Genomic DNA, 17,410 nt, shown 5'->3' on the forward strand with positions numbered 1-17,410 from the left:
GTCCAGAAAAACCTAATCGGTGCAACTCTAATCCTCAGCATTTCTTTTAATGTGTTTTGCAACTGGAAAAATATAAGTCTAAACTGCAAACCAAACTACTTAGTGTTATTAAAACAGAGAGAACCATAATTCAGTTGACCATTTAAAACCAGCTTTTTGATGTGGCTACAACCAAAAGTATTCCTAGTAGTTGCTGCAATTTTTTTTTTTTTATAAAAATCGCAAAGTAAGTCTTCCATTAACTCGCATAAAATAATGCCCTTCGTTATTTACACAGTGTAAATCTCACCATAATAAATGTACATATGGCACAATCAATGTCTGCTTTACATCAGCAGCAAAACCACTTCCACCCCCACCGACCGAGCAACAGGGGAAGAAGTGGGAGGACTTAACCAAAATGAGTATCAGCATGTGTAGACTGCTGCTAAATTCGTTGTACACCATCTGAATTAGCAAGAGAATTTAAAATCATCCATCTCTAGATTATATCTTTAGATCTCTTTTGTCAACCACCCCCATTTTCTTCCATTAAACCACACTACAAAGGCTTTTTTGCAAGAAAACTAAAGCAGCTGGATGCCCCCCTTTTTTCCAGGGAGCATGGAGCAGACAATCCTGTGTAAAGACTAAGCAGTCTGTATATCTCTGTGCTCAAAGATAACGGACAAACCACTCACTGTTTTTTCTGAAAGCAGTACGAAAACACTGTCTCCTTACCATCATTATATGTGGCATATTTTCCAACGTCACTATCATGAATACACTTATTGTCGCTTTCTAAACTGCTTCTACCAATAATGAGTATTAAGCCTGTTTAAAAAATGTATTTACAATAAATAAGCTTTGTTCAATCTCATAATTATAAACACATCACTTATATTTAGAAAACAGATGGTTTAAAGCCTGTGGAGGTGGAGTTTTACATTTGGAACAGCAAACATGTACACAACATGACTGAATCAAGTTCAACACTGGCAGTTTTAAATATGTTATTTTTTGTTTCAGGTTACATATTATAGGCATTTAATTAGGAAAGGGCTGATCCTACGGAAGTGTGAAGTAAGTCATGATGCATTAAAACTCAAACCTCAAGGCTTGTTTATGATAACTCAGTTTCAGATTATAATTATTTTTACATTAAATTTCAAACCCTACCCAAGAAAGATTGTTTGATATAGATAAAAAACAATTTATGATACTAGAGCTTACCTGAGAATTTATATTTGATGCTGGCAACCCAAGGGCAGCAAGAGTTGGGTCAAGCGTAGGAGCTCCAAGAGCAGCCAATGGAACAGCTCCAATCTGTGTGATTATTTGACAATTTAAGTCTTGTTCATATAAAAAATATCTTAGATTTTAAAATATGCAAATACAAAGTAGTGCTGGGCGGTATACCGGTTCATACAGAAAACCATTTTTTATTTTTGTTATGGATTTTTCTTATACCGCAATATCAGTTTAAATTGAATAAACAACGTTCTGAACTTGGCGCAGCGGGAAACTGTTTAAGAGGGGACCTTTTTCATTGCTACACCGCTACAAAAGCATGCAACTGAGTGCATGCGTTAGTGGAGGTATTGTGCAGGGGCCCTTTTTCACTGCTACACCTCTAAACACGTATGCAACGTAATACATGTGGTAGTGGAAGTATTGTGTGGTGAAAATGGACACACAACATTCTGAAACTGAAGCTGTAGCAGATGATAAAGTTAAACATGATGACACAGAAGAACTTTTTCCGAAATAAAGGAGTCATGTTTGTTGCCTGGAGATACTTTGGTTTTAAAAGGTCGGATGTGGACTATTATGTTCAAATTTGTGAATACTGTTTTTGTACAGCTGGATAATACTGCAAGCCAAGTTGTACTTAAATTTTTTTTTTCAATATTGTGTAATGTACCTTGGTACTGTGTAATAGTGTGACAACATGTTGACTTTATTCTCGACATTTAATTTTGACGCTTAGGACGCGAATAAAGTCAAAATTTCTACTTTATTCTCACCGTTTATGTCGACACGTTGACTTTATTCTCATAATTTGTCATTAAAATAGAACAATGTAAACTAAACTTCATCTTAAAATGAACATTTAATGTACTAGATTTTCTCAAACCCCTTCATAAGTTATGTAGCACATTTAAAGCTTTGTGCTAAATGTTCCCCGAGCCATGTTAATCGCTACATGCTTCTTAAACTGACTTCCTCTTGCACTAAGAGGAGGCACAGGCAGCACACAGAATACATTAATTTCATGATATTCCTGCTCCCTGAACATTTAGAATGCTAAGATGCATTAAAGCATGTATTAATCATGTGGAGGCACGGTGGCGTGGAGGTTGCACTGCTGCCTCGCAGCAAGGGGGTCTCAGGTGTTCCATGCCTTGAAATTGTATGTATTTCTGGTGGGTTTACTCGGCGTGCTTCAGTTTCCTTTCAAAGTCATGTAGGATGTGGGGTTTTGTTATACTATAATGACGCTGCTAGTGCAAGTACTGCTCATACCAGCACTACCGCCACACTACCGTGTATGTTTAATACCTGCTTTAAAGCATTTTATCCTGAAAATATCAAGTATATATCTAAGCAGTCTAAATTTTCAGAGAGCAGGAATATCATGAAGTGAATGTATTATGTGTGGTGATCGCTGCCTGCACCTCCTCTTAGTGTAGAGGATGTCAGTTTAAGAAGCGCGTATTGATTAAAAACTGGGTCAGGGAACATTTAACACAAAACATTTAATGTGCTACATTATGACAGTTTAAGAAAATCTAGTAAATTAAATATTGATTTTAGGATGACGTTTAGTTTACAACATTCTACTTTAATTATAGAATAAACTGAGAATAAAGTGGAAATGTCAACTTTAATCTCGACAAATGTGAGAATGTGAAAATGTTGCGAATAAAGTCAACTTATTGACTATTCTTGACATATAGGTTTTTTTTCCCTTCACTGTGGCCCTAATACGATTCCATAGGGCTATATGATAGATCGATACTTTATTAATCCCAAGGGGAAATTGCATTATAAATGCAAATAGCTGTTTTATTACTTATGTATATAGCTTAGGTTGAGGCAAGGTCCATATTAATGCAATTTGCCTAAATGATGGTTCAGTTGGTAAAGATGTCATCACCAAGCTGCACTTGTTTTATTTTATTTTATGTTTATTTGGTGAATATTGTGTAATGCACCTGGGCTTGAAGTCTTGAAGTAATAGTATTATTACTGAAAGCTGCATTATTATTTATTTTATTGTTATTTATTAGTTTAAATATTATGCAGTTTAATGATGGGAAAGTTGTTTAAAAGGTCACTTTAACGTATCAGTGGACAGAGGTTAACATTAACAGAAAGTGTAGTTGGTTTACAAAAAATATTTACTATTTATTCCTTTTCTAAGACATGTTCAGTGCAATACAACCTTTGACAAGCACCTCTGGATATTTTAAGTCTATTTTAAGTTTAAGTCTAAATGCCAATTTGGATGGTGGAAAATATGTTGTCAAAATTTTAATTTAAGTTGTTTGTAAAATTTGTTCAATAAAAAGGTATTTTGACTGCAACTGTCATGCAATGTGATTCATTCTCTTCATTAGTGCCACTTCCTTTAAAACTATCACTTCATGGGGGCCATGCAAACCTGTATTAATACTTGTGTCCACATTAAAATGTTTTTTTGTACAATGTACTGTACAATTCTCATGACACTGGAATAGGTTATTCTTAAGTAATTGCAGTGGAAAATGTGGTTAATATCCACTCACGCATGGGGAAAAAAATACCATTGAATACCATGAAACCGGTATAATTTTGAAAAATACCGTGATATAGAATTTTGGTCACACTGCCCAGCACTAATACAAAGAATTAAAGAAGAAATAGAATATCACTTTTTATATTTAAACTTACTGATGCAAGTGGATTTGGTGTAGGAAGAAGACCCCCTCCTGGTAAAAGGCCTGCAACAGCATTGGCTGGCGCCAACAAAGACAAAGCTTTGGCCTCATCAGGAATTACTCCTGCAGGAAAACAAACAAGTATTAAACAAATATAAATACACTAGTAACATATTTAAACACAAATACACCCAGAAACAGAAGACTCCATCAATTCAGCTCCTACATATCTTCAGCTATTTTAATTTTGAAAAAATTAAATAACTGTACTGTTATCTTTAAATTATTTTTGAGGTTGTGCAGATCTGAATGGTTTCTCGTCACTTTATGCAATACTGCAGGATACTAATAGCAAATAAATATCACAATACACACTATTGTTGGTTAACACTGCCAAGATGTTATCACCTGTACTTGATTTTTAAGTCATGAACCAAACGTAAGCAAGCACAGTCGGTTCTCCAGTGGGGTGTGCTCTCAAGTTTCAAAAGATGTTTTATGAACAAGCGACTCGCGTTGGCTGCTTCGCTATAAAGCACACAGAAAAATCAAGATACACAAAACAAAAGAGTTTATGATTTTTGGGGTCAACAGCATGGTACAGTTCATTATGAATCGCATAAACTTACCATAAACAGGTATAATACATTGAACATAAAACAAAAATTTTATCAGTTCTTTTCTTGGGCTTTTGCTGGTTACTTTCATATATTTTAGCTTTGCAAGAAAGCAATATTTGATCTATTATCCAACATGTTGGTTATCTACATCTTACCTCATGAAATTGCATTTGATCTAATATAAAACTCACTGAAAACTAGAGACCCTTTTTAAAAGGTCATAAAAAATTAAAATGAACTGCAAAAATATATATCAATGGTTTGTTTCTTCATGTGAACTTGCTTTCACATTTAGTTCCAGTTTCACCAATACAGGGCAAACAAAGCTGAATACCCTCATAAAATTTCCTGCCAGCAAAAGCCCTTAATATATAAGTATAGTTGTGCCCAATGCCCAAAATAGTGAAATTCTATTATTTAAAACCATAGCTGCTTAGAAAAACCAGCATCTATATTTAAACAATGAAAACTGTCTACCACCTTAGCAAACAAACATACAACATATAAAGGGCACTTGAGAAACTGGATTAGCTGCAGAAGACAAAACTGTCGAGTGGTTTTTTCAGCAGGGTCTGGTAAATAGTTCTGGCTGAACCAGGAAAAAGAACTGTAAAACACAACAACAAAAAAAGAAAAGCCACTGTTAAAAAAATGTATTGAACCCTTCTTCCTGTAGGCTACTATGTGGTGTGGACTTTATTAATACATTCTGTAGTGCAATATCATTAGTACTGTGCTCATGTTAAATATAGAAGTGTAGCTTGTACGGCAAAAGAAAAAAAAGCAGCTGACAAACCACTTAAGTCCAATGCTGCTTGTTCTCCCTGTAAATGTATTATATGAAAGAGATTATTCTTGTCATAATTAAACAAGGAATACTCATTAGCTTGTGGAACACCAGCGATGGGCATGTGTATTAATGTAAGGCTACAAATAAGGTAAACTTAAAAGCAAATTAGAATCTCAAACAAGATGAAATCTGAAAACATTCTGTTATTTGAAGTAACGTGTCTAGGTACTATCCACTTTCCAGAAACGGAACGTCTGGATTTCTCGATTGCAAAAATGTAAACGCTGAGTTATATTTAATGACTGAATTTTTAATATGTCAAAAGTGGTATCCCTACAAGTGATTCCAAATAAATTTACCTTAAATGTGAACTCATTTACTTCCATAGAAAAATATGTAAACAATATTCTGTTAAACTAAAATAACCAGTTTTGAGATGTTAAGTTGCTATAATTTCTCCCTTTGATTAAAAGTCCTAAAACAAAAACAAACCAAAAAAAAACAAGAAAGAAGAGAGTTATTAAGTGTTTACACAGGAAAGGACAGGGGGCTTGAATGCTTGCTGGCCTTTTGTAAATGTCTACAATCCCCTGTTCGCTGCAGAGAACGCACTGTTTCAGTCATCAAGGAGGGGGCTCTGCAATTGCCTTCTCCACTACAAAAATCACACACACAAATAACAGAGAGAAAAGTTTAATAATGATAATCTAAATGGGAAAATCATGGTCACAAATGAATTTAGTTTTTAAAATGAAGTCTCTGCTGTTTATATTTTAATGATCTTTGCCACCCAACCACCACTGCAATCAACCCTTGGTATACTGTATGGAATCCCTCAAAAGTATATTACAATTTGCTAAATATTATTATTGCATTTGCATCACTAAGTGGTGCAAGTAAGAGAATTTACAAAATACTGAAAAAACAGACATTTTTTTACTTTTGTGCATTGCAAGCAATTATAGACTTTTCAAGCCAAACACAAAGTTTCACTGCACAAAAAAAAAATATATATATATATCCCTAACACAGTTTACAAATGGTCCAATCAACAGTATACCAATGGACTGTGCCAGACCGTCTTAGTTTTGTATTGCAAATATCACAGGGCATATTAAAGAAAATTAAAATAGAAAACTTGAAACACAAACCTTCTGCATATGGTACCACTATCAAGGCTCTGTCCACGAAGACTGTGTTTGTCAAATGTTGGGACACTCCAACTGAGTCGGACTCATGGAACTTTACAAAACAGACACGTGAAGTCACTGGCAAGGGAGAATCACTGGAAAAAAATACAAACTAGTTGTGCAAGAAAAACAGATAGCCATTTACAAGAATCTAAATTAATATTTTAAAAAAACAATTGCATATTTTATTATAAAATCTGTGTTCAGTAAATATTACATTTATCATCAGCTTTTTTTCTTTTTTAAGCAGATGCCTATTAAACTGTAGATTTACAAAAAGATAACACAATGAACTGTGAAATATGCAAATTTTATTATTGCAAATGAAATCAAATCTTAAAATGTCTAATGCTCAGTTTTTGTTAATTTTAGGAATCTAGTACAAAAGCATCAAGATAACATTGTCTTGAGCCTCCTACCTTTAACTGCAGTTGCTATGTGGTGTAGCCAGGAGTTATTACACAGGTGAAAAACAGCAAAAGCACAGAACACAGAAGTTAATATACCTTGTTACAGCACGTCTATCGCATTTAAAAAAAAAAAAACACATATTGAAAAAATAAAGTAACCAAAGGTCGCAGCAATTTACGTACATTCTCTAGAAATATTAATTAGATAATTCATTTAACTTAACATTTGTAGGGCTTCTGATTTTAGGGTATTACCTGACTTCTGCAGATTTCCTTAAGCCTACATATATTTATATATATTTTTTTTTTATATATAAAGTTAACCACATCAAGTAACAAAAAGAAAAAAAAACAAATTATTGACTGCAGCGTTTATAAAGGTATCACATACACAATCTTAACAGAAATTATTGCATTATTAGAGCAAATATTCAAATATCATGCATTATGCGTAACAAGGACTTAGATACGCAGAAGACAAAAAACATTGCTGAAACAACATGACAATTTAATACGGTGCTATCAAAAACTGACGTGTAGCAAGCCAGTCATATAAAATATTTTGTAATTAACAAATACTAAAAGAGGAAAGCACCAGGCTTTAAAAAAATAAATCAATGTTAATATTTTAAAAGGAAAGTAGACTTTACAAACAGAATAAGAATTGGCAGATATGGGAGGAAAAGCTGCCTGCCTGATTGGTTGGCATAAGCTGCCAGTTAGTTTACTAGCAACTTTTAAGTGTGAGGTAAAAACGAACAATGCATATTGCATCAAGTTTTGTGATGGGAGAGGCAGAGAGAGGAAATTAACAGATCACTGTGTTCCTAGGAGTAACGTAAATGTCACACATTTGTACTGTTAACTAGATGATGAAGAAATCACTAGTAAGCATACTAAACATTGTACGGACATAACCAGATCAGGAGACTGCAGGCTTCTGGGGTACATGTTGAAATCAGAAGCTAAAGAAATTTATGAAACATGCACTTACAGTGATGAGCAGCAGTCTTTTTTTCTTTTTTTAAATAGGCTAATTAGTATACTGGAGGAGGGGGGGTTTCATTGCCACATTTAGCATGACATATTACTGGTACAGTGAAAATAAGAACCAGGATTTTTCACCCCCTCTTTATAAAGTTGTTTTTCCTTTTTTGCCCATTCTGGCACTATCATAACAAAACTCATTACAGTACTTCTAAAATCAATACAATTTTTCTGTTTGTGATAAAAGGAAATGGCATTGAATTCCATTCCATCTTCTAACCCTGACGTTCTGTCCAGGATAACAGGGCGCAGGTGTCTAGGCTGGCAGAAATGGGCACAAGACTGGAATCAGCCTTGGATAGGGCGCAATTATACACCATCCTTGGAGATGCCAATTAACCCAAAGTTCACTTCCTTTGGAAGTGGGAAAAAAACCCACATAAATATATGAAGGTGGAAAATATACATAGACAGTGGCCAAGTTAGGATCCAAACTGAAGACTGTGTTATCATAGCCTGACTATGATACTAAAACACTCTGTCCATGGTAAGTGTTGTTTTCAGAATATTGCAGGGAAGAAAGAATGTCCAATGAAATATGAATTTATATGCCACTGCTTACAAATGTAAGTACTACAACGCACTACAAACAAGGGCACCAATTCATATTAAAATGTGCATTAAAGTTAGAATTTGAAGAACTAAATTAAAAACTTTGAACATCTACACTCAGAAACACATTACTCCACATGCTGTACGCAGTTTTTTTTCCCCAGATCATCATGTCACCTTCACAACTTCTGCATGATGAAGAGAGCAACAATTTTATTTTTAACATACAAAAAGCCCCATCACGGGCTTTGAGAGATGTTACCCCTTAGAAACGAGCCAGTTGCCATAGCTCTTTGCCCTCTATATAAAAGGTAAGATATAACTTCAGATTCCTCATGTATAGTCTCATGCAATGAAAGGGAAAGCAAAAACACATACATTTGTGTAATGTGAAATTTAAAAATGGACTGTGTAACAAAATGGACTGTGTGTTTTGGAAAAAAAACAAAATAAAGGGAGAGACGCATACCCCTGCCACCCATACAGCATGGTGCTTTAATCTGTATTAAACCTGCATTGGTCAATAGTTTTAACTACTTTATTATTCTAAAATCAGTGCCACAATCTGATGAATAGGAGTTTACTAAATAAGAAGAAAACATATTTGAAAAAAATGAATTTCAATTACTGAGTGATCACCCTAGTGCAAACGCAAAGGGTCACCTCAGAAAGCATCTCTAAGAGCTAAGGCAGGATAATTACTGACATGTTTTACGGACGAATATGTGCATTGAGTATTATTATGTAAACTGTTAAGTTACATGAAATCCATTTCCACGATTAAGAAATTTAAATGGGATAAATGCTCCCAAAGAGTTTGTCTTGCACATAGCGAAAGTGTGACATATTTTGCTTAATTGGTACACGATTTCAATTTCTTTACATACTGTATAGAGGATATATATATTATACAACAGAACAACTAATTTGCTTAAGTCATCAGAACCATGTCTTCTGTTACAGCCAAACGTGGATGCCCCATACATTTTTTCCTTCGGTAATTGTTGTTAACCAAAGTTTGTGTTCCTCTCCTCTGCCATCAAGTGGTCTTAACCCAATTACAAAAGAGAACATTAAATTGTGATGATTTGTTTAGGTTAATCCAACTGAAACTGCTCTGCCTTGCTTTTTGTTGAGCAGTTTACATGATCATGTATGTGAATGTTGTAAAGCTTAGCAATTTACCCTTATACATTATAGTTGTAAATTTACATGTACACCTTTGAGCCTGAAAAAATAGAAACAGCACTGCCCACAACAAAAATGAAAACTGAACTTTTAATTTGAGACCAAAAACGGCAATAATAAATTTAAATATATTGCCAAATCTAACTGCAATACTTAATACAAATGACTTTAAAAGTCAATATATATAATAATGTGGTATCAATGGCTTTCCACTCCTAACACTTAAAAGAAGAAATGTATGCAGACTACAAACCGTACTTGTTTTGCCACCTGCATGATATGATCTTCTTACTTCGAGTTAGCCTGCTTTCCTCTTATGTATCATGAAGCCAAATACTTAAAACATGTTCATATTAAACTGAAAAAATGCTTAAGTTACAACCTAGTTTAATGACTTCACCCTCCATATTTGTATTTTCGAATCCTCAAAAGAACATTTTGTTTCAATAAGATCACTGTACACTTAAAATTTAATAGGAAAACTTTACTTCTAGAAACCCAAAGTAAGACTTCTAAGACAGCCAAAGTAAAAGACAAAATCAATATGGCATCACCTTACAGGATACAGTGGTACCTGTGGTCACGACCATAATTCATTCCAAAACTCTGGACACGACCCAAACGTAATTTCCCCATAAGATTGTATGTAAATACAATTAATCCATTCCAGACTGTACAAATGGTATGTAAATATATATTTTTAAGCACAAAAATAGTTAATTAAAGCACAGAATGCACAGTGTAATAGTAAACTAAATGTAAAAACCTTGAACAACAGAGAAAACTAACATTGTAAGAGTTTGCGCTAGATTCTTACGAACCGCTCGCTGTGAAAAACTTTTGAGTTTTAAGCACAGAGGAAAAAAAATGAAATGCCACTTCTGTTGCGAAACTTTTCGAATTATCCTCTACTGGCTTTAAATTCCTCACCTTCGCCACTCAAAGAAGATTTTTTTTTTTTCAGCAAATCGCCATGAATCTTCCTGGCTTTCTTGCATATGATCGCCTAGCTTAAGCTATCCCCTGCAAGTTCCTTCTCATTCAACCACACTAGCAACAGTTTTTCCACCTCTTCCAGCACTTGAGGCCTCTGCTTGGTTAACATTGTAACTCCTTTTGCAACATCAGCTGCTTTGTTAGGCCCTGTATACGCAAACAAAAGAAAATGGGAAACGGAGAATGGGAGATCATTGGCGCGTACGAACGCGCAAAGGGAAACTGGCCACCAGTGTTTGTTTGCCAACAGAGCGGGTGGTCGTGAACAGATGCAAAATTTTGGCAATATTTTTGATCGTTACCCGATTTGTACGTGCTCGGAAACGTTTGTGACCAGAGGTTCTACTGTATATGGGAATCCAGGTGAAAGAGTTAGCCTACAGCTAGCTGATACCAATTCTAAATTAATATGAGTTTTCTATTTTACTTTAAACACTACAAAACTGCCTAATGTAAAGAGATATAAAAACATCAATGTTTTTAACTAGTAATTATTTCCTTGTAATAAATTTAAGATTTTGCAAATTACACACTAATGAATATTGATCTTACACATCACTTACAGTGATACGCAAGGCACCATAATTTTTGATATAAAAATAAAATACACTGGGGAAAAATAAAAATCAGTAAGTTTTTACTTCAAAGTTGCACAACTGCAACTGACAGTTTTTGGAACATAATGCAGCGATCTAATCAGAATTTGTCGATGATGGTTTAAAAGCGCATCATCAGATATCAGTAAAATTCATTTTTGCTTGACCAATGTTTTAAACATGTATGGTCGTTTTGTCTGTATTAAGTATGATTTTGCCTTCAAAATAGTAAGATAAAAAGTCATATGATGAGTAACATGCAAATGTATGCACTTTGGCATTAGAAAGGGCCAACAATGACTTACAAATACAGCTTGAACGTTACTAGAACTTACTTTTGTATGCCACAGATCAGCCACTGTAGATCTACTCTTGTTCATTATTTAAAAAATAAGATTAAAAATGCAAAACTGAGAAAAGGTAAAGAACTAAGCAAAATATATATATATATATATATATATATCTTCAATTAAAAGCAGTGTATAAAGTGGTAGATGATATAGTAATTACACCAGTGTATAGACGATACAGTAATTATACCAGTGTATTTCCAAACACAGGTACTTTAATACTTATAGATATATAGTCTCATAAACAGTACTTCTGTCTCAATACTTGTTAAACTCAACACTGGTAATTTAAGAGACCAGCTTAAGGTCTTACGATAGAAAAACGTTAACACTAAAATGCTACCTTATAGCATTTCAAACGTGTATATATAACGACAGTGCAAAAGTTGATATCTGAAATGAGAATATTTGTTCTCAAAGTAGTAGCACGGATCTTGGGATGTATAATGAGATGCCGTGCAATGAATCTTAAACGGTATCATAAAATATAGATGTATATAAGCACACTGTATAGTCATTCATCTATATATTGACCCATCATAACACAACTCTATGGTAGCCAGACCCTACTCCTGCAAATTCACTTAAACAAACCGTGCTTATTTACTTCAGGCCAACCTAGATTCACTAGTTAAACTTAACTGCACATACTGTCACATGAAAAAGTACGTACATCCATTGATAATGTTGACTTGTCAACATATTTAAACAAGAAAACACTACATCTTTATACCAACAGTGCCTACAGATAAAGGCGGCATACTTGAAAAAATTACATATGAAACTGACATGATTTATTCCTTTCAATAATATATTTTATCAAAATTGCCGATTTGTCATATGGGGAAAAAAAAAAAAATCATCTCTACATTAACCAGCATTTCAAATACATAAAATTAGAATCAGGTGTTCCAGATGAGGTGTCAATGATTAGAACCTCCTTATGGTGCAGGTATGTGGAACAGGTGTTATTTAAATCACAGGTGTTGGGTCATGGTGATCTGTCTGTTATTGATGTGTTATGTCATCGTGTCAAGACCGGGAGAGTTCGTTAAGGCCCTCAAAGGCAGAGGAGGCATTTGAAGAGGTCGCTAAATTACACAAAATCTACCAATTCACTGTAAGGAAAAAGCCCAAAAGCTGACCGTGTGATACGAAGTCTCCGAGAAATCCTACATTTCATCAATGGATCTGCAGGTAACTCTTGCAAAAGTTGTCTTCAAACTAGATGTAGAGATGGCACAAAATCAATCTGCACGTGTGATTTTGGTGTGCCAAGAAAAAATCCTTTGCTTTTCAAAAAGGAACATTAGAGCAATATTAAAGTTTACTACTGAACATCAAGGCAAACACTGGGCCTTCTGGAGCAATACACCTGGACTGATGAAACAAAAACAAGTTGTTTGGATGCAGTAATAGTAGACTTTTTTGGTGAAAGCTAAAGACATCATTTCAGGAGAAGAACCTCATTTCAACTGGTGGAAATGTCCTGATTTGATGTTGATTAACTGCCCGAGTGTTTAGGCAGCTTGCAGTCATTGAGTTAACTATGAATTCTGAATCATATCATAGTGTGCTGGAGAAGAATAGGAGACAAGTACTTCTTGCAAGTACATGCAAGAAAATCCACAAACATCTTGCAGCTGAAGACATTTTACATGGAATAGTGTGCAGAAATGTCACTGATTCAATGTTGGACACTGGTGAACAGTTATACAAGACACCTGCAAGGAGGCATTTCTGCTACCAGCGTTTGAGGCCAAGGGCATACTTGGCAACATTTGTAAAAATGTTTTAAATCATGTAAATTTTTCATTTTTGCTTTTTCACACTCCAATATCATGTAATTAGCAAAGGAAAACGGCGACTCATTTTTCAAAAAATATAGTAAGAGGTACATGGTTTTAAGTTTCTTAATTTGTCTAGAACACAAATTTTGCTTTGTAACAAGCAATAGACGTTTCGGTACTTTTCTATTATCGTGACACAAATTAAGGCGCCATATGCGGGAAGCCTTAGAGACTAATTTTAATATTAGGGTTAGGTTCTGGAGGGTTTTTTTTAAGATTAGAGACCCAGGTTACTGTTGCTGCCCGGTTTGTGAAGTTAAGTTTAGGATTTGGGTAGGGGTAGATTGTCTGATTTTAAACAATACATCCCTATAATAGAAAAGTACAGATGATTCTTTTGAAATACAAAGTTTGATATTTCGACATGTTTAATTTCGTTCCTTACTGTATATGAATACGCAAAACAAATGAAAATTTTTTATATTCACGTTGTATTGGCATGATGTAATTAAAGTGTAACAATGAAAAGTATCTAAAATAAGTAAGTAGTTTTAAAAAAAAAAAAAAAAGGCTATGGACAAATTTAGGCCCATTTCAGTCAATGGTGCATGAGGAAACATTTCAGTCTGGTTATTTAAAACATGATATCTATGCAAAATTCTACTTTATGTTTTATGGGTGTTTCAAGTACAGTGATGACAATTTTCTTGACTTCAGATTCAAATGGTCTACAAACTACAAGGGCGCTTGCACTTTTGATATTTACAGGTAAACCTTGGGCATAGCAATCTGTTAATGTAATTAAAAATGGTAGTGATCAACCATTCCACATTCTCACGTGAGCTCATTTCCTTCACTCCATTTAACTTCCACAATAAGCTGCTAATTGCACAAAAACGAATAATATTTTTTAAATCAAGTGTTTACCGAAATTCGCATGCAACATTCCTTCCCAAAACTAGAACCTCTCAGAACATTTCATAATTTTTTTTAAAGGTTCACCTTTGATTCAACTCAAATTTCTATGTACTTAGCACAACGATATTCAGAATTTATCATGTAAAATTACAATGCAGTACTTGTTGATTAAAAGATTATTATAATACTATATTAAAGCCCACTGAATATGACATCGTCTCTCTCTCTCTCTCTTGGATCACGACATTAAAAAAAATCATTAGAACAACAAAAATCACTGCCGATGTGATTTCCGTCTCAGAATATACTAATGTTAAGATTTATATATAAATAGTATTCACCAGCGCATCGATGCATATTTATTTGGCTTTAAGATCTACACATGCACTGAAAAGTAGTAAATACAAATAAACATGGCTTTTTGACTCAATAGATGCATACAGATGTCTACCTGGTTAGTGTTGTCTATTCTAGCGCGGCATCCTTCAACAATTGCACTTGCTTGTTTCTGGTATAATAATCGCCAGCGTTTAATCGTTACTTTGACTTTCGCAGACGATTTACTACATAATGACTGTATCTGCTTGAAAGTCTTTCTATAGAAAAAAAATCATGGGCCAAAGTCCAGCAGCATGCTCTAGCCGAGCTCACAGTCTTACGCATACCACGCTCCAGCCCCCGCCAACTAATGCGACACCGAGGCTTCATGCCGTTTTCAAAGGCCTAGCGGCCTTGTGCTGCCACCCTCATCCGTTCCCGTTTACCAAAACTAACAGAATGAGCGCCATTAAGATCTCCCCATACTTACTCTGGAGGAAACAGTTGTAACTCGTCGATTTTGCCGAGAAATCCGAACAAAGTTCGCATCTGCTCCGAAGTGGTGCTGGGAGACACGTTTGTCACTTGGATCACGTTCGTGGTGGTACTCATTTCCTATTCTCTAACCCTGCTTCAACACATTAAATACAGAAAAAACAAACAGTAATGAAAGAGGCATTAAATGTTTGGCGTATTCGTCTTTTTTCACTTCAGCATCCGCACTTGACGTCGAAAATGTAATGTATTTTTCTCTCTCTCTCTTCTTTAACAACAAAGCGCCAGCGCGGCCTCTGAAAGGCCACAACGACAGTCAAACCGCTGTGCTTCTGCTTTCAGACGCCCCACGAGCCTTTAGTGCGCATGCGCAGTGCATTCTGCTGCGCGTGGTTGAGGCTGCTCGGGTAGAGGGATATGCGCGCTCTCGTTTCACATACACACATACTGCTCGCTTCACTTCATCTGTAATTTTATGAAGCTAAACAGTCCAGCATGGGGTTTGATCACATGGTCATTGCAGCATTCTGACGGTATGTGTGCTACAATAAAAACTAAATGACCCGCAGTAAATATTATGCTCGCCGAAAACGTTGACTACCTGTCTGCTCAAGCCCGTCGTGCATAACTTTGATTACACATTCATTTATAACGCAATCAACATGAAGGGACTTGTCCGTTTTGCTCCGTGTGCCTGAACGAGGTTTTAAGGACATCTTTCGAAGAAGGCAGCTAAGTAACAAATAAACAATAACAGAATATTTAATTTTTATTCAGTGTTCTCCTTCCATTTACAAGCTCAGGTTTCAGGACACATTTAGTACTAGGTTGTTGTACCGTGTTAGCCATTATGAATGTAGAGAAAAGCCACGCAAAATGACACCTTTTATTGGCTAACTAAAAAGATTACAATATGCAAGCTTTTGAGGCAACTCGGGCCCCTTCTTCAGGCGAGATGTAAAGAAGGGGCCTGAGTTGCCTCGAAAGCTTGCATATTGTAATCTTTTTAGTTAGCCAATAAAAGGACACATTTAGAAATGCTTTATAAATGCTTTATGTATTTTTTAAATAAATACCAGAATAATATTGTCAAGGCGAAAAAAAACAGAACTTCTTTTCCCATCATACAGACAAAAACAGAAGTCGGCTAAGCAGGTAATAAAACATTGCATAAGTGGACTAGTAAGGCCAGGAGCGGGATTCAGCATTTTTACTACCATAGGCGAAGCTGTAAATGGCACCCTGTTACCCTATTTGCTTTGAGTGGAATCATCACTGGCAGAGCTGTACGTAGAAGCCTGGGGTCTCATTCCTAAAACTTTTCACTAATTTGAGCATGAAAATATGCATATCCTAAAAAAAAGACAGGAGAATGCGTACACCGAGAATTTGATTTCTAAAACCTGGCATACGCAGATTTCTTTGCAATTAACCTTTGTAAATCATAATCATCTTGTAAACTAAGGGGCTTGGCATTGTGAAGAGAAGAGTTGAACGCACCTCAAGGAGACACGATCACTCCTCCGAAACCCCCACTTAAACGGTGATACAATGGGAAAAAAATACTGTTTGTTTTTTTTACCTAGTCTTTGCTCGATCAGCTGCTGGCTTGCTGCTGCTGCTGTGCTCCATGATCTGCACCTTGTTCGGCACTTCGAACATTTAAAACCCTGTACAGCAGCTATTATTTTGCCTCACTGCCTTGTCTCTCTTCTCCCCCAGACATCCTCTGCTCCTGTTGGGGGTCCCGCTCCCGAGGTGTATCCCTATGAAGAGGAAGATTTTCTATTCTTTTAATTGAGAGATGGAACTGTCCCCTCTGACTACACACAGAGCTCAAATCACTCCTGAAAGAGACTTATGTTTGTTTGAAGTGTTTGAATAACGTTTGTCTCTAAAATCTCCTGAGTATCTGTGCAACTCTGTGACCCAAGCGTGACGGCGTATGTGGATTTCACTTTCACCTCTTAATTAGGAAGAAACAGTATTCGATCTCTTTTCGCTTTTTTGTTATTTCACCGAGTAATAATTTCCGTTTGTTTGCGCTAATGCAATCTTTACTATAATTGTTTTGAGACTTTCGAATTTTCCTACTTCCATTATCTCTAACCTGCTCTGCATGTGTATTGCGCCAATGTTTTTGATTTCTTTACGACATTCTACGTTGTCATCTAGTCTTTGTCTTTCATTTCCGGCCCCGGGAGTGGTTAAATCTATTGGCACAAAGTCTTGTCTCGCGGGACATGAA

The 17,410-nt window shown here is 35.5% G+C and overlaps 1 protein-coding gene across 5 annotated transcripts in view; it reads right to left on the minus strand.

Annotated features, from left to right (window-relative positions):
* srsf11 (serine and arginine rich splicing factor 11) overlaps positions 1-15,527 on the minus strand; it is a 35,057-nt gene extending 19,530 nt beyond the window's left edge. For 2 of the 5 annotated variants that reach the window (XM_039767808.1, XM_039767805.1), the window contains exons 1-4: positions 15,158-15,525; positions 6,464-6,597; positions 3,916-4,025; positions 1,213-1,305 (exon numbers count right to left, since the gene is read on the minus strand). In XM_039767808.1, coding sequence (XP_039623742.1) covers positions 1,213-1,305; positions 3,916-4,025; positions 6,464-6,597; positions 15,158-15,279 — 459 coding nt within the window. In that variant the 5' untranslated portion in view covers positions 15,280-15,525. Of the gene's footprint in view, positions 1-1,212; positions 1,306-3,915; positions 4,026-6,463; positions 6,598-15,157 lie in introns of all 5 variants that reach the window. The other 3 variants (XM_039767809.1, XM_039767806.1, XM_039767807.1) reach the window with 3 other exon arrangements.
* Between the last annotated feature and the right edge of the window lie 1,883 nt (positions 15,528-17,410).

This window comes from Polypterus senegalus, chromosome 10 (assembly GCF_016835505.1).
Source record: "Polypterus senegalus isolate Bchr_013 chromosome 10, ASM1683550v1, whole genome shotgun sequence".
Lineage (NCBI taxonomy): Eukaryota > Metazoa > Chordata > Cladistia > Polypteriformes > Polypteridae > Polypterus > Polypterus senegalus.